The 23203-nt window shown below is 40.4% G+C and overlaps 1 protein-coding gene across 2 annotated transcripts in view; it reads left to right on the plus strand.

Annotated features, from left to right (window-relative positions):
* The window catches only part of ARHGAP35 (Rho GTPase activating protein 35), a 61683-nt gene that overhangs the window by 32582 nt on the left and 5898 nt on the right, over nt 1-23203 (plus strand). For both annotated transcript variants that reach the window (XM_089479388.1, XM_089479389.1), the window contains exons 3-6: nt 2636-2780; nt 18193-18270; nt 18705-18836; nt 22118-22223. In XM_089479388.1, coding sequence (XP_089335514.1) covers nt 2636-2780; nt 18193-18270; nt 18705-18836; nt 22118-22223 — 461 coding nt within the window. The remainder of the gene's footprint in view (nt 1-2635; nt 2781-18192; nt 18271-18704; nt 18837-22117; nt 22224-23203) is intronic.

Raw genomic sequence — 23203 nt, forward strand, 5'->3', positions numbered from 1 at the left:
CCCTTGTTGCTGCAACCAAGAATTGTTCTAAGTATCCTTCGGACAGCAGGACTTTAGAGGAGGAAGTTGTATGGAAACAGACTAAACAGGAAGTGATCATTTTGGTTTCGGGTTGGAGCCGAGACAATGGATGAGGCGGGTGGGTGGAAGTCTCCTAGGGCTACATGGGGGAACAGATGTCTTTCAAGGGAAGCTGACTTGCTCCAGCCCCATTAATCTCCTCTTTGGGGCTCAAAATAACAAGACACCTGTCCCTGTATAATGCTACTGTCAAGCGAGAAGCCTTGTCTTTTCTTGGTTGAGTCATATACTACATTCATTATGCCAGTTACTGCAGAGTACCTATTTTCTTCACGTTTCCTGCCAACTTTCTCATCTAGAGAGAACATTGTAGGAACTATTTTAAAGATGAAGTGTAATCATTCTTCTTTGTGAACAGTAACATATATCTGACAAAGACAGGTACGTGAAGTTTAGGAAATGCTGATAAACACTGATATCAAGAACTTCCAAATTATATATGATCAAAAATTGCTCTCATGGTTGCATTCATTCCTGATCAGAAAATGAGAGCTTGCAAAATATCCCCCAGACCCTTATTCTCATTGCATCAGGCAAATTTGTGCTTTTGTGTTGGCTCTGCTTTTAACCCTTTCTCTCCATTTTTAAATCCAGCATAAAGGTCTCTCATATCAACTTTAGATTGTAAGCCTGAGGGCAGGGAACTGTCTGATTAAAAATAATATTGTAAGCCGCCCTGAGAGCCATTAGGGCTGAAGGGCGGGATAGAAATACCTAAATAAAAAAAAAATTAAAAAAATATGCATAGGAGACCTATGACTAGGTTAGTCAATATCAATATCAGCCTTTTGCTAAAGGCAACAGCACATTAAGGGGGGAGTTTGGATTGGCAGAGGAAGGGTTAACTACAGCTGTACTCCAAAGTGTCCACGTTTAGCAAAAGAAAAAGACTACAGGAGATCAGTCACATATGTCCCGTGTTACTTGTAAATTTATCCTTTCTTGTGTCTACTTCCAACAGCTGAGCACCACAGGAAAAGTAGTAATAGTATATAATTTATTGTGTGACCATAGGTCATAGCAACCACATGGGGAAAAAGGAGCTCAGAGCTTAAGGGGAAATTAGTCCTGTGCTAGCTGCCCCTGAGAAAAACAGAAGCATGGAGCTCAGTTCTAATGTACAAAAATTATAATAGAAATGATAGAGCCGCCTTGCATTTCCTTTTACCTTGTTTGAGTCTGGATGTCTTTACACGCTTTAAAAAGAAGGGTAGGCAAGTTAGCTGAGGATTTAATAGCACAATACTTGTCAGGCCCCATTGCTGTTGTGTTTGTTCAAGTCAATTCCAACTCACGGCGACCCTAAAAGGAACCTATTATGGGGCTTTCTTGGCAAGATTTGTTCAGAGGGGGCTTGCCTTTAAAAGGATATCTGAAAATTGAGTGTTTTCTCTCCTGAGAACTTAAAATCCTTTAGAAGCAGTGAATGGGCTCACATAATTGCAAATGTCTTATGGGGGCATTCAGCCTCCACACATGAGCTGTAAGAGCAGAGGGACATGAGTATACATACAAGTCTTGCCCCATGTGCCCATGTCTCTGCCCATCCAGATCTGAAAGCCTCTGTGATTCATCTTGCTTCGTTATACTTTTTTTTCCATCGGGGTTCCCATTCATGGAAAGGTTTTTACTTCCATTCTGCTGGGTGTTGAGTAGACATTACCTTGAGTTGGGAGCTGGGAAGACAAAAGTAGGTCCATTGGGAAAGGGCACTTAGATTTCCCTGGTCAGGTGTGAAGGAATTGTCTGTATGAGGCTGTAATAGTATGTCTTGTTACAGTGCTGAAAATCCTTCATGTGAGTCTCCCTGGAAAAGGTTCATCCATATTCTGAGATAGCTACCCGTCACATTTATCCTTCAGTTTGCCTTCTTGTTCTGCTCCTTGCTCGCAGGTTTCCCTTGGCGCTCCACATAAAATTGCATGAAGCCATACTTGCTTCACAGAGTTTAAAGCTGTAACTTGACCTGCTGTTTTATGCCCTTGCAGCTGTTACTCCAAGCTGTTTTTAATACATTATTCCTTGAATATAGGGCTAGCTAGGACCAAAACAGTCCTTATTCATTTGCTGTGTTTTATTCACTGAGGGAAGAAAATACCTGTTGGATTTGTGGCAGTGTTTCTCTGGTGAATATAATGCAGGTTGCAGTTAGGCTCTTATTTCGGAGGAAATGAAAAATGCTTCTTCATTAGCATTTTGTTGGATTTTGTATTTGCGGCTCTTCTAGTCTCTGCCAGTCAGGTATAAAGGTATCTTGTGTTCATGTTATTTTTTGTTAACACACAACTCACTTAGTATTTGCTGTGCGACTGGTGGTATCATTTGAAATAGTTCAGAATGTTTGCTTTCAATAGACTTTGTCTAACATATAGTCATGTGCTCTTTAATAATACAAAAACAATAGGAAGTGTAGCTGTATGGCAAAGTATAGCTGTATAGCAAATTAGGGCTATATTTTGTACTTTTACGGTTCCCTTGCTGAAGCCTCATTAAACCCGCGATTTATAACTTTGCATGTTTCTCACCGTTAACTTGGTCAACTTGTTTTTTACAGAAACCAAAGCCTAAGCCTCGGCCATCTATCACGAAGGCTACATGGGAAAGCAGTTACTTTGGGGTGCCTTTGACCACTGTAGTGACACCAGAGAAACCAATTCCCATTTTTATTGAGAGATGTATTGAGTACATTGAAGCAACAGGTAAGATTTTCCTTACCAATGATTATTTGCCATTGAATACTATGCTTTCTGATCATCAGTTCTTAAAACAGAGACATTTATAAAAGTGTTTATAGCTGTATTTGTACATGAGGACTAGTGATAGAAAATATGTTTTTCAGTAGCTAAATATTCTTGCCCTTGGCCTTGTTTTGACAGAATAGCATGTATGCTCTAGTCAAGCACCGTTGAAACTGTAGATAAAATAGTATTGTGGTTGTGTATTTTATTTTGGGAAAGATGTGTAAGACATCAGTGGATGTCTTAGAAATATGTGTTTCTGCTGCCGTGGAAGTGCGTAGCTTATTTAAAAAAGCAAACCACTTTTGTATATTCACAACTTCTTGGAAAGAGATCAGGAGAACGATTGTGCTGAACATTTTCTAAATATGCTTTTTTAAAAATCTGATTTCTCTGTATTAGCTTTAAAAGTTAAAAGTGAGTAATTCACAAAAAATATTAGCATCAATAGAGAAAGGAAACAGTTTATTATTTCAACAGAAGTTGAAAGAAATGCCTGCTGTGCTTTGCAAGCTTCTACATTAATGCCATCTAAGCTTGAACAGTCTGTAGACGTAGATCCTGTTTTATTTTGTTTTCTGTTAGACTGAAGGTTTAGAAATAACTTAATCTTTTTATGTAAATCCTCATGTTTTGTTTGCTGCCAAAACATAACTGATTTTCTCCTTTTGGGCAGACAAGAAAACAGTAGTAAGATGTTAGCGTTTGTAGTGGTACTTAGCGGGGGTACCAAACATCCCCACTCAATCCTATTTGCTTGGTTTGTCAAAATGAATTCCTTCCTAGAGTGAAGGGCTGCTTTCTCATTAACCCTGATCTTTTTACTGCTATGTCTGAACACCTTTGCACGCGACAAGACCATTATAGCCGGGGAGGAGAGCTGCTGACTTTTGCTTAATGCATTTCAGTGTGAGGAAAAAGTCTTGAAGGACCTTCCATTTATTCCTTCTACAGTAACGTTTCTGCATCTAAGGAGCTGATGGTGTTTCTTCAGGTAGTGTCGTTTTGCTTCCCAAAAGCTCAGTTGACAAAAGAGATGTGCTGCTGGGCACGGCTTCTTTAACAGAAAATTGGTACCAGGGCAGGAGTGACATGGAAAGAATAGGGATAGGTCTTTCTACTGCAAAAATGAAAAGCAGTTCAACATGTTTCAGCAAACTTTTTATCCAAAACTGACAAATATGCACATGCAAAATGAAGCAGCCAGGTCAGGGAAGCCTTGCGTAAGTAAATGAAAACATTTTCAACATTCTTGAAAGCTTCTTTACAAATGCATCTAGGCATGATTTGTTCTTTCTTTCACTAGCCTCCACTTTTCTTCTGATTTCCATATGCACACCAAATGCACAGAGCAGTGCTTTGCCAAGATGCTGGTGGGAGCTGGTGAGGCAGGCTTAGTTCTTCCTTTTCTCTCTATTGCTATTCAGTAAAGGATTCAGGCTGCTGTTTCCCTTGCCTGTTGTAGAGAGCCACACAGAGATACTGTATGACTGACTAGACTAGAAGTTTGTTCTGTTTTCCCATGCCCTCGCCAGCCAAACTTGGAAAATGAGGGGATAAAGACAAAGCTTTCTCCTGAAAATCATAGGACTTAAGGCAGGCTTAGAGGATGAGGAGATGCTACGGAGCCTGTTTGCATGATCAGAGTTACTGACTCCTCAGAAGCATTGATCTCAGTCCTGAATTTGCACCCATGTTACTTCTGGGTGACCCTCTGCAGTTTTTCACTCTGCATCCATTTCTAAGGCTTCTGGAGTCACATGGATAATAGTTCGGTTGCTTGGGATTGCAGACATTACTCCCCTTTGCTTAATTGTGATAATGATCATGTTTACGCACTTAAGAACTAAATTGGCCAAGGGCTTTCCAGCTTTGCTTCTGCTTCATTCCAGTGGCTGACTAAGCACCTCTGGAAATGGAGCACAATAAAGGGGTTTTCTCATGTTTTGTCCTTGATTTTGAGAACAGGTAACTGCACCTGATTAAAAAGAAAAAGGTTGCCTTTGGCGTAACCTCAGTACCCAAAGGCCTGTACAAGTGGAGATTACCTATCTTTTCAAAAATGACTCAGAAAGAGCTATGGAAAACAAACCTCTAACTGAAGAAAACTTTTCTCTAAATGTAGACCAGCTACCATAATTCTATTTGTTCTTGGTTTATAGCTGGCATAAAAACTAAGTGATCTTGTGGTTTTTAGCGATAACAAAGGTTGTTAAGGAAGGAAGTGTGAGATCCCAGGTTACTCTACCACATTAAGAAACAGGAAAGGATTTGTCTACATTGCTGCTAATTTCAGTTATGAACCATAAATCCTTGGCTGGTACTATATTGCGACTTTTCTGTACCAGGAGGATTTGAACAGAGCTTTGGGAAGTTATTTTTAAACATAATTTGCTCTATATCCCATTAAAAAGCTGCCTCTTTCACTCAGAAAGGTGGGAAGCTTATTGCTCTTGACACTTCTGGAGGGATTTGTTATATTGCTCATTAAATGTTAAGTTTCAGAATGTTCCTGGAGAACAAGTTGTATTCCTCCAGAAAGCATTGAGAAATACTAACAAGGACATACAGTGGTACCCCGGGATACGAATGCGCCGCCTTACGAAATTTCCGGGTTACGAAAAAAATCCATTTAAAAACATTTTTCCGGGTTACGAAGGTTATTTCGGGTTATGAAAAAAAATTTGGTGCTTTTCGGCGCGATTTCACACGGAATCGCGGCTTTCGCTATTAGCGCCTAAGGGCATTTTGGCTAGCGAAAGTTTCCGGGTTACGAAAGCGGCGGCGGAACGAATTAATTTCGTAACCCGGGGTACCACTGTATTAGTGAGAAACAGTGGCCTTACCAGCAGTTACTCTTCCTTTCTTAAAAAAAGAAATTACTGAAGTGCTTCTTGTAGGTCCCCAAACCAAAAGGTAACACGTTACTTGTTCTGGATATGAATTTGGTGATTTACAAGTATTGTGTAGGCAGTATACAATACTATTGCCTTCCCAGTTAAGTTATATGCACAAATCCTGAGTGCTGGCAATATCAGAACGAATTTTAGATGTCTGCCTTGTGCATCTCGAGTTTGTCTGCTTTTTACTGACTCCTCCTACCATTTTTTGTGAGATCAGAAAGACGATTCCACATTACATGGAAAGCTGCTTCCTTCTGCTGCTTTTAATGTATTTGGTGCTAATGTATTCAGACAGTAATGTATAAATAGCTGCGACAACAAGGTGGGATTTTTAATGCTTCTGTATTCTGTTTTTAGTGTTTCTTCATTCTGTTAGAATAAAACGCTCTATAGATAGCACCACAGTTTACTTTCTTCTGATGCATAATTCTGAACGCTGTAATATTCTCCTCGTTTCTTGGTCCTTTTTCCCCTGACTCTGTAGAAATAGATCCGTCTTTTGACACGTTGTACTATCAGGGCCTTTGCCAAAAGCAGAGTGAGTGCTGACAAGACTATTTTGAATTCTTAGGCATTGAATATTATATTTGTGGAAGCCAGCTTCACATTTCTAAGCAGCAGCCTTGCATTGCGCTGAATAAATATTTCAGATTCCTCAGCGTCAGCATAACATTTGGAGACATACAAACGGAACACCTTTTAGTCTAACTGTTTTGCTTCGGCACATAATCCACATGCTTTTGGGAGCATGGCTCTAGCACTTCCTGTTGCTAGGACAGTGTTTTTAAAATCTGAAACAAACACATCTTTCTGATTAACTTGTACTTTATCAGAGAATCCTTGGATATGATCATGCTGAGCTTTCAATCCCAAGAGAAAGCCATTATCACTGTCTAGGAACTGAGAACATGATGCAGATTGAGCCCAGCGCCATTTGGATTTTTAATGATGTCTTTTTAAATTGTTATAAGCTGTTTTAAGTCCTGATCTGGTAGGGTAGAAATAAATATAGGAACACCAGCTACATTCTCTCGTAAGTTCATGTGTAAACTTCTCTGCCATTGCTGGTCTTTGTACTAGAGGGAGAACTCTAATAAGCTAATGGCGGAGCTTGGGCATTACCTAGATCACTCTAGATCAATGTTTCCCAAACGTTGGTCCTCCAGGTGTTTGGGACCAACTCATAGAAGTCCTATCCAGTTTAGCCAACAATCAGGAGTTCTGAAGCTGAAGTACAAAACATCTGGAGGACCAAAGTTTGGGAATCACTGGTCTAGCTGATGTAGGGGACTGGTAGGGTAAAAAGGAATAGTTACTTTTCCATGAATGCCTTCACCCTAATTTCCTAGTTTGAAATCTCTGCCTCGCCCAATTGAGAAGTCTTTCAAACTTCACTCCTCATCAGCTCACCTCTTTGCTGCATCAATAATTGACATAATGTGCCTAACTGTGGAAGTTCAAACAGAATATGGATTCTTTTTATCCCTTGCAGCAACAGTAGGTGAAATTGGATAACATCTGTGGACTGTTTTAATATTTAATTATTAGCCAGGTTGATCTTGAAGCCTTAAAAGAAATCCTTGCATATGTGTGTCCCCATAGGATAAATGCTCAGTGAACCTGGGGGCAAAAGCTGCAAAGCAGACTTCGTAAGTGACAGATCTGTTCTCTTATTTACATCAAAAATAAGAATGTCAGGTTAGTTGCTGTGAGGACTAAAAGAAGGCGCTTAACCTTCTAGCTGAGTCCCCACTTCCTCCTTATAAGGAGGGTTGTTGGCTGTGGTTTCGCATTGTGGTATGAGTGGTATTTGCTTGTGGCTTTGTGTGGTTACTTATTGAAACAGTTCATTCCCCGGTGGTTGATGTACTGCTTTGTTAACCCACCAGCTTAAAAACAAGGTTGCTGATCGCGCTGATCATTATGAATAACCTGGAACTTCTTGCGGAGATGAACTACCCGTTGGCATTGTGATTAGTGCAGGAGTTGAGTGTGTTAACATAGGTATAAATGCACAAGCATCAATGCATAAAACAGTCAGTGCCAAGAAATAAAGAGCATATTTGTGATGAGGAGATAGGCATTTTCCAGCAAACCTGAGTTGCACATAAATAGCTGTGTTTAATTGAGTTGTGTATATCACACATAGTTTTTGTTTTAGCCCCAGCTATTTCCTTTTGCAAAGAAAGGTTGGACTTAAATTTTACACAGTGCTGGTTATTCTCTGAATTCATGTGCCACAATGAATGAGAAGAGTGCTTTTGTGTGAATGTACATGCTTTCAAATTATACTTTTCTTTATTGTGGAACTGTCTGCAAAACCAGAGACCTTAATAAAACTAATTGATGTTAAAGCCTCAACCCAGTTATTCTCAGTATGAAATGGGATCTTCTAGCACCCTGAGATTAACTAAAAGAAAGAAACTGATAATATAAGCTTTCATAGATTTGAGCCTAGTTCCTCAGATGCATGTTTAATATCTTTACTTGCCATTAACTTGTATTGAGGTTACAATACAATACTTCTGAGATGCACAGGACTTACCCTGCAGTAAAGATGCTTTTTTGTTTTCTCCTGTGTTTGGAGCATGCCTTAGCAATTAGCCTCAGCGATAAATGCTGAATGGATACCAACTTTGATTGAAAAGACATAAAGTCATTTAGAAATCTCCTTTCAAGATCCTTGCATGCATGGGCCTTCCATCAAGAGACATGGACTGAATTAGCATAGATTCTGTTTCATCATTGCAACCTTTCTTTTCTATCTGAACTGTTCTGAGTGTACTCATGATGCCAAATAATGTTGTTATAATTCTTGGTAATATCCGTTTTTCAGAAAGCAATTTTCAGATGTCTGGATCTCTAGTGGAAATACGCTGAAGTTGTAATAGCATTTTCAGGCCATATGCTGAAAAGATTGTAATAGTTTGAGAATATTAACCCAAAATGCAGACTTCAATTATATATATATATATATATATATATATATATATATATATATATGGAGAGCAGTGTGCTTCCCGGCAGCAGATACTGGTGAAGATCTAAATAAGGATGGGATCAGTTCCATTTGCTCAGCAAACCATTGACTTTGGTCTCTCAAACAGCAGTCCTCTGTGCCTCAGGGCAAATCATTTTCTTAAATTTAAAGCAGTTTGATACAGCATGGTGGGTTTTTGCTTTTCAAAGATAAAGAAACATCAGAAACCTCACTAGGGATATGTAGGCTCTTGGGTTGCCCTAAAGCAGCTCCTGGGATCCCAGTTGTATACTATTGGTTTTTCCTTAGCATACATTAGCTTCATTTTAGTGAATAGGAGGTTGGAGAACAGTTTTCTTGGATTTCAGTACTTCATGAAAGAGCATGATATAAGGCACTGTTCCCAAAGAAGCCTGGGAGATCCAAGAGGTGCCCAGTTCCCATCCGTGATAGACCAAACTAGTCTGCTTGTTTGGCCCAGGAATATCTTCTCTGACTGGCGATGGCTTTTTACAGAGAAAGAGACCTCTCCCATCACCTCTTCCTTGATGGTTTGAATAGGAAGTGATGGAACTGAGCTTGGAAACATCTACATGCAATTCATGCACAGTGTCACCAGGTTATATTTGTTCTTTTCTGGTTTCTTGCTCCCTTTGTTGTAGTTCTTTACTTCTCTATGCTTTGAAGACCCGAGTTTCTCAGCTAACAGTGGCTGGTGCCTGTCTTTGTAATTTAAAGAACTGGAGCAGATGCTGATTTTTGTATTGATGGGATTGTCGTTTTTTGCTACCTCCACTGCCAGCCCCCAGATTTGAAAAGCTGGTGTTTCCCAAATAAATTATTTAGGAGTGGCTTTTAAGCAAGTATATCTGGAACATTTTTAGGTCAGCCCAGCCTGGTGAGAATGGGAAGAGTTATCGCTAGTACAGTAATTAGGAGAACATAGTTTTTTGTGGGTTTCTCTGAAGATGGCAGCCACAGGTGCTGGCGAAACGTCAGGAATAAACTCTTCTAGAACATGTCCACAGAGCCCTCCAAACCCATAAAAAACTAATGAGGAGAACGTTTGGTTGGCCTCTGTGGGAAATGGAACACTACTCTATATAGGGCTTTCTGATTCATCCAGGCTACGGTTACAATCCTACAGATCATGTTTCAAGTTATATCCCCAAACAGTGGTGACTGTGGCCTGACCTTGTTGGATGAAAGCATGCTTACGTTGAACATCGGTATACCATCATTTCTTTTTCATTTAAAAAGAGCCAGTTTACAATGTCCAATAAAGTTCCAACACTGAGAGGTCCCCAAAAGCCATGCTAATAATTAATTCACCTGCCTCATCATCACACCTGGCTATAGCCATGTCTTAAGGCAATCCTCCTCCAGTAAAAACAGAAAGCAGTTAAATGTTCCACATGCCAGGTTTTATAAGGTATGATTAGCATTGTTGTGGGAAGTGGCATCCAAATGGTTTTCCTTCACGTTGCTGAAGTGGCCTCATTTGTTGTTAAGCCTAATTAAAACAATATTGAAATTGGAAAAATTACGTGCAGCTTGTAGCTTTCTGCTGTCTACATTCAAGCCCATTTGAATAGCTGGTATGTCTGGAACTTGGCGCACTGTCATCAATCATGCCGTCCATCACACACACATGATTTATGCATCTTTCATATATCCAGCCTCAAACTTTCATACTTCCATTATTCCTAGCTTATGATGTTTTGTGTGTGCAAACAATATTTGTTCTGACCAGAATGCATTTTAAATTTATGTTTATAAGCTAGAGGGGCTCCTGTGAAACGTAATTTGTTCTAGTTTATTGTGAACTTAGGCCAGTTGAATGTATAAAACAGTGCACAGTTTGTGGCTGTGTATGTGTGTTCCTTTTGCTCCTCTTTACATTGGGCTTTAATATTAGACCAAAAAGAGAGAGTAAAGCATGAAGGACTATTTGCAGCCCACTTCTTCAGAAGCAAATAAGCAGAAGCCTTCCAAAGTAAGGTATTGCTTGGAAGCTTTTCCATAAGAACTTGAGAATTGTAGTAGTGACTAGGATTGTTAGATCCTGCATTCAAACTGCTTTTTCAGTAATGAAACTTACAGAATTGCTTTGGATCAACTGCCATATCTCAGCCAAATCTACCTTACAGAGCAATTGTCAGAAGAGTGTTATGGGGAAAGGAAGACCATGAATGCTGGCTGTGCTCTTCTCCGAAAAGGCAAGATGTAAATGTAATCCACGTTGGTACCCACATTTGACTGAGAAGCAGAGTATAAACACAAATAACATAATTTTGACTGCAATGGCTTTTAATTGATTCATTAGAAGCCTGGGATATTTAGTGATGAAGGGCTTACACTCCTTGCAGTTGGTATGCACCTAGATTCTGTATGTTGCAGAAGAAATTTCATAATAGCCAGCTGAGCATCATCAAAATGGGGTCTGGCGTGGGAAGTCTCCGTGGCTTAAAAGATGGCTCCGAATAGGGAATAATTGAATTGACAAGCTCCCCGGTGCCTCTTGAGGTTCACTGAGTTACTTGTTTATGTGTTTAGACTTCTGGGTTTTGGGGTGTTTTTTTTTACCAATCATTGCCAGTGACCTTGTTTATCCCTAAGTATTTTGGGTATGTTAATTTTTTTTTTAAATAGTTCTAGTGGATGAGATTTTATACATGTCAGCAGAGCTATCAGTGAGAGCCTTTGAGACAAGAAAATGGAAAGGGAGCTGACAGCTTCAGGAAGCCTTGGAGAATTTTGGCATGCCAGTGTGGTTTAGTTGGAGTGAAGTTTTGCAGAAATGGATGCCATGCACAGATCTTTTTATTGGGAGATTCATACTGGTTTTGAGAAGCGTTTCTTAAACAGCCAGAATCCTGGATTTGTTCAAGTAAAACAATATAAAATATGGAAATCCTTAAATCTATGGTTGAAATGGTAAAAGAAGAGACCTTTACCCCAAAAGCACTGTTTTTATGATGTCTATTTTAGATATACAATGAAACATATGTGGTACAAAATTCTGAAGCAAAGAGGAATAAGAAGTGTTGCATGTTACTTGTGGGTAATTGGAGACGCCTTCACACCATTTAGTTATAGCAGTATGATTCTGCTTTAACTTTCATGGCTGCAGCCTGTGGAATAATAATAATAATAATAATAATAATAATAATAATAATAATAATAATAATATATTTCTATTTCCCACCTCTCCCTACGGACCGAGGCAGGATTACAACAAATCACATACATCATACAATCAAACGTTAACATTTCCATAAAAATAACCCTCCTATGACACAATAATACAGTGCAAGGCAATACAATTAAAACAATACACTTGCCAAACCAAGTAGAAATCCTCTGGGGTTGTAGTTCAGTGAGGCACTGGAGCTCTCGGGCTGAGATTTCTAACAATGTCTCCCTATACTGCAAATCCCAGGTTTCCATAGGAAGGAGCCTTGGCAGGCATAATGCTATCACTGTGTTGTGTGAAAGAGCCCCAGTGCATTGAGAGAAGAACTGGGACTTGATGAATGCCAGCAGTAAACAAGAGAGCCTGCACCTGCTCTTGGTAATTTACTAAAAACCACACCAAGAAATGCATCTTAGGGACTGTATTATCCTCTGCATCACTAGAATTCCCTTCACTGCAGTGTTGCTTTCAGAGGAACGGATCTTGAGTCTTCCCAGGGGAGTTGGCCCTTGGTTTCTGCTAGTGTTTTGGATTTGATGGAGTACATGGTAATATTTGATGGCCCTGTTGGCCAGTGTGCCAGCCCTACTCTTTCCTCTTTTGTTCACATATTTTGTACACACACTAAAGTACTGTCTCCTACCACTCCACTTCTGGAGAGGCACAAAACAGCCCATAGGCAGTGGCTTCATGTGATCTTCCAGGTATGATGTGGGTTTTCTATCCAACGCTTTTCTTCAGGGTTGAATCTGTCAAAAAATTAGTGTGTGAAGCATGGTCAGTCTGTGAACATTTTGCAGACTTTAAATGAGGCTGGTAGGTGTAAAACAGAGGAGCTAGATGGGGAGGGAAGTGAAAAAAATCAGGGCCCATTTCTCCTAGGTTTTCCTAAATTCATAGCAGATGACTTCATGTTAAAGATCCTTTTTAAAAATATGAACAAAAAGAAAGAGTTAATCTACCTTGTGTTTCATAAGAAAAGGTTCCTTGATTGTGAATGATATCTTAAAATATTGCTTAATGCGAAGGCAAATGTTTACAGATTTGATCGAGTGAGTCATGTTAAATTTTTCAGCTGAAGTCTTTTGACTCGAAACCCTGCAGAAAGAAAGCTAAATATAAATAAAAATTAACAAAGTGTTGAAGGGCTGATGAGCAAGTCTCATAAATTGAAATGTTTATGTGAAAGCACAGATTTTGGATGCAGTCGACTGGTACTAGACCAAGGACCCTTGATTCCAATGATGTGGGATAGAATGGGCTATAAATTGAAATAAGCTCGCTTGTAATCTTGAGCATCCTTAGGTCCTAATAATACTTAGCATGCATAGAGCACAAATATCCAAGGCACTTCTCATATGTCTTCTTGTAATCCTCGCAACAACCATGTTAGCTAGGCCAGTATTATCCCCAAATTGCAAATGTGGGATGGCATCAGCCTCAGGCAACCTTGGCAAGATTTGAATAGACAAATCCTGAGCGGTTAATTTTCCCTCCATTTCTAATTGAACCTCTGATTGAAAAATAATTAGCCTTTTTACAGACTGTAACAAGCTTTACTATTTTACTATTTCCCACTTGATTCCTTGTAAGTGCTGAAATGAGACCCCACCTACAAATTAATCTTATTTCCCTCATTTACCAATTGTATCAAGTAAAAGTGGTTTCCAGGGTGGATACGTAAAGGCTGTTGGCCTTTGTTGAACTGGAAGTGATCTGTCTGGAAGTCTGGATGGTCATTCCAAGGAGAAGTGGTTGTTCATACTTAGTAAGGACTAGCTCCATATTTTTCAATTCTTGTAAAGGAAGGTGATAGATTTCTGCTATCCTATAGACGTGATCGGTGGTTACAGTTGTAGTCTAGGAGGTTCAGAGAAGTAAGATGCTCTGCTTAAAGAAAGATCTGTGGTGACTGTGCATTCAGGATTTCTGAAACTGATAGAGGAAGCGCAGAAGCTTTTTTCATCTTCAGACATTGTGTGACTCTTGTAGGCCATTATGCAAGCATGCAGTCCTTGTTCCTTCTGGTTAATCTGGAGTGCCTTCCGTAGCTATATGTTACGGCTTGAAATACAGCCATGACAAATAGCAATGTGTTCCTGGGATTTTCTTGGGCCTGAGATTGTAGGATCTGTTGCCCGTTGAGTTTTCAAATACTGAAAGTACAAAAAGATAAGATCTTGTCCTTGACAGATGCTGTCCTTTATTAAATGTCCAAGCTGTGATGATGATATCAAGAGAGACAAAGGTGAAAAGGAAATTTTCTGAAAGACATGCCCAATTGCTTTGCTCATTTTCTGTGTCTTGTCTTTTGGACTTCACGTGCTGGAATTTATTTGTGCCTAAACAAAACTGGTAAAACTTGTCCGTTGGTGTAAACCTGTTTGTGTATTCTCTCTGTGTACAGTCAGCCCTTCTTATACACGGATTTTTTATACACGGATTCAAGCATACACGGTTTGAAAATGTTCCAAAAAAGTATAAATTTACCTTGATGTTCCATTTTTTATTAGGGACACCATTTTGCTATGTCATTATACTTAATGGGACTTAAGTATACACGGATTTTGTTATACACGGGGGATCTTGGAACCAAACCCCAGCGTATAACAAGGATCCACTGTATATGCTCAGTTGTAGTTGGGCTGCTGGAAACCAGAGCTGTAACTGCAACTGGAGCATGGAACCTTACGTATATATTATGGAAGCTTGCTTTGTTGGTTCAGGAGCTACTTGCTCTGGTTAGCCCAAGGGGTGTGGGTTATTACAACCAGTTAACAAGGAAACCTGGCCTTTGAAGCAGTGGGTGAGTCAGAAAAGCTGGACCTGTCTGAATAAAATTTCACTCAGGCATCTTTGATACAGGTTTGTGATGCTGGTCATGACAAAGCTGTCTCTTGTCTGACAGCTGGGAGTTCTTAACCTCTTCAGTTTGATGCAGATTACTTATTTTTGCTTTATTGACAAGAAGTGCACCAATTCTAACATTGGGGCCCAATGACACATATTTCAGAGTCAGCTACTTGGTGGTGGATCTTCTCATAAGACATGAGATGTGACAGAGTAGGGAAGGGATGGCCTCTGTCCACTCATGCCATATTCTTCATCTGGACTTAAAATTAGCATTTTAGACCTAAATTCCATCCCCCCCACAAGGTGTGACTCAAATCCATACAGGAAGAGGGAAGGCACGGCTCAATTTTGAGTCTCCATGGCTGCTTTTTAAAACAACACCTTTTTGTATTATATACACTTCTGGTTCCGAGTGAACAGATCATTGGCAACAGCTGTCTGTGTTCAACCCACTTCTGAATCTGGTTTGTATGATTTGACATACTCTCTCAGATATACCTGATCGCCAAGGCAGCTTATCGGTTTTTAGAGCTGTCGCTCATTGTTCTTTCCTTTCTTGCTTTGTTTTGGCACATGCACAAGTCTTATTATAATAGCTCACATACTGTTCTTAGTATATGAAGCCTGCCTGGCTTTGCATGTGACCAAGACTGGTGTAAAACAGGATTTTATAACATAAACATGGAAGTGGATTGCAGGAAATATTGAGCCTGTTATTAAACACTGCTGTTTTCTATGCAGTGAAGTTGAGTGCCTTTCACAACTGACTTGCATTCCTCCCAGTTCAGGGTATGGTTTGTAAGGTGGCATATGTTTTTCCTCTCATACGCAGTTGATGTTTGTTGTTGCTGTCTCTGTTTAACTGGCTGTGGAATAGGATAGCTTCATATCTGTGGGGGAAACTTAACATTGTAGGAAAGTGTGTGCATTCTACATTAATTGTGTGGTTTTGGTGTAGCCCTCTTAGAGATGTTCTTGTCCCAAGGTGTGTTTTGCTTGTTCTGCGCATTTCAGCATAGCCTGGCTTTTAAGAGAGAAAATTGCTCCCATTTTGATCTTTTTTGCAGCGTGAAGCAATCAGGGATATCATTCATAGCACCCATGTCCTCCTCCTCCTCTAGAAATGAGGCTAGCTTTGTTCAGTTTAGTGCAGCGGGGAGCGTTTGGGGTCAGGCTTGCTAACCAGAGCAGAGAGCTCGCAAAGGCTTAATGACTATGTTAGTGCGTTCAAACAGCCCTTCATGTCTCTGGTTGGTTCCTTTCTTCCCCTTCTAGTTTATGCACTTGCCTTTTTGATTTTCTATCTGGGTCCTGTAGGGTATGGAAATGCAGCCATTTTAGGTGGTTGCTTAACTAGCCACCTTTTTTCAGAGGTGGAGTAATGGCATGTTGGAAGATGTCCTAATGACAAGGAAACGCAGGGAGACTGTAAGAAAGGTAGCATTGTGCGATGTGTCTTGAGAGAGGCACAAATAAGAGTGATGAACAAAGCCTAGAAGCTCCTATAGGTGTTGCCTTTGCTGAACTATTGAATGTCTGACTCTTGTGGGGTGGGGAAGCACGGGGTTTTTTGTGGTGTTCTTGTGTAGTGGAGCTGGCCAAAGCATTTGCATTGTCCCAATCACAAAATACTCCAGTGGCATAACCCATTCAGAGAGACCTGAAGAAGACTCTGGTATGGGGCTGCTGCCGGGTTAACCTTAGCGAAACAGATACAGGATATGGGTCTCGTTCACTTCTGCCCTTCATAGTGCTTGAGGCACTCAGTGCACCTTGCCTCATGGTCAAGTCTGCCTCTGAGTGGACAGTGCAGGTACTTTAATCTTTCCTGCATTGTCCATTGACAAGTTTGTTTGGACTTGAAGCAATAGGAAGACAAATGGCGGCGGCAGCTGCTCCTTTCCCTCTGCCTGGTGCCTGGGCACAGTGACTCTTTTGTTCCAGGCTTGGAATTATACGGCCCTCTGGGCTGGTCCATTAACCCAGTTTCCCCTCCCAATGAGGTGAATTGCTTTCTGTGCAATGAGGTCCCTGTCCAGGCCGCTGCCTCGGTGGCAATTAGAGCTTTTAAGCCATGCAATTGATGACCTGGACTCTGAATAAATCCTCTTCAGCCCAGATTCACCTATCATCAATCTACCCTTGCACTGGGAGGCAAGCAGGCCTTCTGCTTTTATCTCATCCAATGCTGGCTTCACAGAAAGTGGCAATTAAAACAATTGCTTAATTGAGGCATTGTGCTGCCCCTCCCCAGATCCTTCAGGGAATACATTGACTGAGGCAGGCCCTCCTTGGAGGAAGAGCAATCACCTTTGCCCTCTTGGGTCTTCCCTTTTTTATATATTGCAAGTAGAGTTGCCAGCTTTCTTACATCAGAGCAACTGCATACAGCATTTAAAATTGCCAACTTTTTCCTTAGGATGAGCGGTCCCTAAGCTAGAATGGTGAAACTTCTTAAACCTTAGACACAAACAGGCATGCTGTGACTCACCTTATCATAGTACAGTATTTGACATTTATATCATGCTTGAGAGTAGTGTGGTCTTCCTCTCTTTCTCCCTCCCTAGCATTATGGTTTTCTCTAATGAGGCGTGTTTTCTCATGATGTGGCCAAAATACAACAGCCTCAGCTTAACCTGTATTTCTGTTTACATTTAAATATTTGTACTTTGAAGGGGCCTGAATCCTGTGATAGAGGGCATTCTTTCCAAGGCTACAGTAGATTTAACCCTCCACATCTCCATTTAAGAAGGATCTTGGGTGGGTCCTGGTAACATAGGTATGTTTCCTCTTGCAGGTGCTGTACATTTTTTGCTTCTGCAGCTAGATCTGAGCAGATTTTTGCAAGAGCTTTATTGTAGGTCATTAATGGCCTTTATGCAGTTTTATTTTTAACAATATAACAACACAATGTAATTTTTTTGGCCATTTTTGCAAGAGAAAAGTATCTACTGGAGCCTGCTTTTCAGTCAAGATGAGCTCCCAAAGCAGCTTGTATTAATTAAAACCTTCACCAAATGTAAGATGTTAAGGCTACATGATTGTATTTTCTAGTCACTGTTGTATTTTCTTTATTTCTTCTTTTTAATCTGTTCCTGTGATCTTTTTGGTTAGTTTACTGCTTCTGGAATTCTGCCTTTATTTTCCTTTTAGCAAATTAATATGTAGAAGCACATTTTAGTGGATAGAGAGAAAGTAAAGGTCAGCTGAGTCATCTCTCATCTCGCTTGATATATTTGAATATGTAAGAGCAATGCAAATTTAGTATGCAGTATTAAACCAAAGTTGCCTAACTGTCATGACATAGCTAATCTGTGCAGTCATTTTCTTCCCCCAGGAACTTCTGTTCTCTGTTTCTCAAGATATTTTTCCTCTGGTGGCGGTGAATCCTTGCAGAGTTGTGTTTTTGCTGCGTAGTAATTTCTTTTTTCCCTTTGCCAGGGTTAAGTACAGAAGGTATCTACCGGGTGAGTGGAAACAAGTCTGAGATGGAAAGTTTACAACGGCAGTTTGATCAAGGTAAGACCCATCTCTGCGCTATCGCCTGGGATGTGACGAAACACCATAGTAATAGGCATGTGAGTATTTCTGGATTGATCTCTCCATTGCCAAGGCAAAAATGTAGGGTTTCTGTGAGGTTTGTTTGTTTGATATCCACGCAGGTGACTTCCCAAACTGTTCAGTAGCACATCCTCAGCCACAACAGCAGCAGTATTTGAATTACTACTCTCAGACCTGCTGCCATGCGGGATGGGGGTATTGGAGAGGTTGAGGGAAACCTCTTGTTGTCAGAGAGGAGTTATAGCCACACCAATAGTCCAGCTCAACTAGAAGCAAGCAGTCATTGGCAATATTCCTTTTGAGTGATGCAGTGCTTCAGCAAAGGCCCTGTGTGTTGTTTGCCTTGGTAGCTGTGATTGGCAAGGTGTAATCATTACATATTTTCCTTGTAGATCACAATCTGGACCTTGTAGAGAAGGACTTCACTGTGAACGCTGTAGCTGGAGCCATGAAGAGCTTCTTTTCAGAGTTGCCTGAACCCTTGGTACCTTACAACATGCAGATTGAACTGGTGGAGGCCCACAGTAAGTATGCCTCATTATCTTCATGAAGAAAAGCATATTCACTTTGTCCTTCTCCATGCTGCTGGTAACAGTGGCTTGAAAGCACATTGACATGAAGGGGAAAAAGAGGAAACCACAAAACTCCTATATTTTGTGACCATTATTGCAGATCCATGTTTGTTTCTCATCTGTAATAGGAAAACTGCAACTGAAGAATTAATGCCATGGAATGAGCATTGAGAGGCACATATATAAAAACTAAGCATCCAAATTAGGATTGCACTTGATCCAAGTTACTTTTCTGAAGTAGTGTCTATTTATTTTTAAGCAAAACAGACCTAGATGACCTGGAGAAGATCTGTTTGAGAACTTAAGAGATATGCTGAAAATTTCAAACCAAGAGTCTGAGAGTGGTGAAGACAGAGAAACTGGAAGCATTTTTTCCCCATGAAAACTTTGTTATATGGGATTTTTTTTAATAATTCTACCTTTAATAATTTTACTAGTATTTTTTTAATACGGTAGTATTTCCAGTGCTTAATGGGCTTGTACAAGAGTAACAAGCAAGAGTTGAAGACTTAGAACAAAAGGGCTAAGAGTCTACGTTTTAAGCAATTAATGTACAAGAAATTAGGTTTCAGATTGGAGAATTCACAGAATTACCATAAATGTAAGAGAAAGCTGGGTCTCACAGGCTTTGCTTTTGAATTTGATCTGTGCAGTGGATTTGGCAAGATTTTTGGGGACTGCTGTTAATTGTTTTTTTAATTGTTAATTTTAATTGTTACACTCCAGTGCTTCCTTTAGGCTTACTATTAAACAAACAAACAAACCAAAAAGATCCGGAAGAGCTGAAGGTTCTTCAGTCTTTATGACAGCTATTTCTTTTTTCCTTGTCCCTAAAGGGATTCAGTAGACAGGTGTGAGTCTTTCTATGGTGCCATCTAGAGCTGGATAATATAATAGCATGAGAAAGAATTGCATTGTGTTGCACAATTGCTGAGGAAGCATCTTCTGGATTTTCATAAAAATCAGATGACTCCAACTTTATGTATGAAATTTGTTGGCAGAGTAGGAAAGTGTATAAGCTCTGAGTAAAGTCTTCTCCAGCAAAGACAGGTGTATCATGAAGCAAAGTAAGGTAACAACCTCAAGCTATACGGTTTGGGTCCCATTGATGGTGGTGGAATGGGGAAGCAATGGACCAGAGCCGGGGGACCAATTTTTAGGGAAGTTCTCTTGCATGAGCCCCTGGCGAATTGCACACGATATGAAAGGATAATGAAAGTATGCCAGCTCATCTTTAACTAGCATGATTCAACCAGGTACCTGGTTAATCCATGCCAGTTAAAGATGAACTGATATACTTTCATGATCCTTTGAAAAATACTGCTGGCAGGCATTTTCTGTAAGTTGATTTGAATTATACTTTGGAATCAGAGTACAAGTGGTCCTGAATACATTTGTATATACTTGATCCAAATATTGAATTGCTCTGGCCCTTCTTAGACAGTTCTCAGCAGAGGAAATGCTGAAATCCAGAGATATTTGGGAATGGCGATATGAAAAGGCGTTCCAGGTACTGAATTGGGCTAGCTCAAAGGGAAATGGGGTGCACTTGTTACACCAAAAGTGATGGCGCTGTAAGTCTGAATTAACAGTATGCAGTATTGCAGTTCAGGTTGCAGGGTCAGATTTGTGTCAACAGGTTTGCACTGATTGTGCACAGTCCCTGTGTTACCCCAGGCTAGCACTTGTGCCATTTGACTAATTTCAAATAATAAAAATTGGAACCTCCATCTTATTCTGCACTTTTTCAAAACATGCTTAGGTTTTAAACACTCCTTGATACAAACCGACCAAGTGGTTAAATGTATGGTTTAATCTCCCCACCCCTGCTCTCCTGAGACATTGCCAGGGGCCCAGCATCCTTCTTTCCATTTCTCAGACAGGCTTTGAGATATCAGAGCTTGAAAATGACTTGCTATTGACCAACATTTAATTATTGAGTTTAGTTCATCCAGGTTGAGCCAAGGTAACATGCATGGGATTTCTGAGAAGTAGTGCTTATATATTTCATACTGCTGTAGTGAAATATATTTTAAAATAAAGCAAAACAAAAAACATACTGTTCAAGTGTTGAATCAATAACCGTAATACTTGGACACTTTAAAATGCGTGGACATAGGAAGTACAGAGGCCTTTTAGGAAAATGCCAGCTTGGTAGAGAACTGGGATTCTTATAATGAACTACTGGAGACCCTGAAAACCAAAAGGAAGCATAATTTTTTTTTCTGGTTTTAAATCTTAAAAACATGTGCATAAGAAAGGTTGACCAGTCAAAAAGTTAATTCTCTCCACAGGAGGTATGCTTAATAGGTCACCCTCAGAGCAAACTATCTCCTAAGCTCCTGTTAGAAGTCAGATCATCCCAGTTTCCTTTTTAGTCTGTCTGTCTATATACACAAACCTTCATGGTTTAGTAGAGCAGGCTATAGAAAAGGAGGGCAAATGATAGGAAGTTCTGTTTATATTTCAACAACCCGGCTGTTTCCAGCTCCATTATATTTCTCTCCTCCGCCCCCCATACTAGAGGGAAATTTGTAATGTTTGAAGGTTGCAAGAACTGCTGCAGAATACATTCAGTCTGTGTACTGAATGCAAGCAGTCTGTCACCTGTCATGGCAGTGACAGAGAAGAAAATAAAATAATTTTAAATCCTTGCAAATTAGCTGCGATTGTTCCTCATTAAACGTTCAGTGTGTAGTAAATGGTCTGCATTGTTCTTTGTGTTGAGAGATGATTCTCTTGCCTGGAGGGAATTGTCAGGTGTGTTGGGCAGAGCCTTGCAGGATTTCTCATCCTTGTATTTTCTCTGTGAACATCAGTGGCTATAGGCTTCTTAGTCAAGGATTAGGTAAAGGTAAAGGTAGTCCCTTGACATGAATATCTAGTTGTAGCTGATTGTAGGGGAGGGTGCTCATCTCTGTTACTAAGCCAAAGAGCCAGTATTGTCCGAAGACAAATCCAATGGTTATGTGGCCAGCATGACTGCACCAAACGCTGCTACCTTCCCACTGAAGTGGTGCCTATTTATCTACTTGCATTTGCATGCTTTTGAATTGCTAGATTGGCAGAAGGTGGGACTAGTGACAGGAGCTCACCCCATCTTGCAGCACTTGGGCCTCGAACTGCCAACCTTCTGATCTTCCAATCGTCAGAATTGGCATCTTAACCACATTACAAAAACCTAAACTGCTCCTTGAAAATGGCTAAATTCTGTTCCTTTCCCCTTTAAACAGAGATCAACGATAGAGAGCAGAAGTTGCATGCACTTAAAGAGGTGCTGAAAAAATTTCCCAGGGAGAACTACGAGGTCTTCAAATACGTTATCTCTCATTTGAACAAGTATGTGCAATGCGCGTTCCTTCATCAGTCTGAAATGCAAATGGGGAGGTGGGAATGTCACCTTAGTTTTAGCCGTTGCCTTCCTAACAAGCGCTGGAGTTGTGCATAGCAAACGTTGGGTCATTTCACAGCCACAATGGGGCAGTGGAGCCTGCCTGAAGTGAATTTATTCCCTGACATTTCTTCCAATTAAGCAGGCCTGCATTTATCAGGAGTCTCATTAAGTTTGGTAAATCCTGCTCCTCCAGAAATTGGCAGCAGTGCTCTAGCGGAGGTTGTATTAGGCCTGCTGTCTCCCCACTTTCATTAGCCACGTCCAGAGGGCATTTGCTGCTTGGCAGAGGTCATATTCGCAAGGCTGTGCTCTTACATTCCCAGCTAATGAGTGCAGAATAACACCAGCCCTTTGGATTCTGTTCTCACAGCCTCTAATGGCGATTGTAAGCACCCCACAACACTTGAAGGTGTGTTCTTGGCATCAATCGAAACAGCCTTCTAGTTGAGAAAAACAAGGCAACTAAAGGATGTGGGTTTTTTCCCACTCTTTAACATTACGTATATTTTTTACACACCCATGTTAGTCTGTATGCGTTAACCTGAAGTGATGACTGTGTTTCAATCTATTTCCTATTCTTTTGACTGTTCTTTTCTGATTGGTATGAATAAAAATATAAGAGTTCAAAACCTGGTTAGTCCATGAACAGCCAGCAAAGGCCCCTCTTTTCTGGCTCTGTCTTTTCTCCTCCACCTGCATTGCACATATGCCTTATCCTTCCTCTTCAGATAACTACCAGCATCACAGTATATAGTGCTGTTTCCCTACTTACTACATATGCCAGCAGCCACAGATACAAGGAAAGGCAGTAGCTCTGGGGTGTGGGGTGAAGGATAGGCTAACCAACAGCTCTTGAATGCACAGTATCTGTGGACTGTCCTCTTTGGTTGTACATTGGCATTGTTTAGAGTGGTGGTTGTATATG

The sequence above is a fragment of the Sceloporus occidentalis genome, unplaced genomic scaffold (genome assembly GCF_023333645.1).
Source record: "Sceloporus occidentalis isolate IW3139 unplaced genomic scaffold, rSceOcc1.0.p SCAF_13, whole genome shotgun sequence".
In the NCBI taxonomy this organism is placed as follows: domain Eukaryota; kingdom Metazoa; phylum Chordata; class Lepidosauria; order Squamata; family Phrynosomatidae; genus Sceloporus; species Sceloporus occidentalis.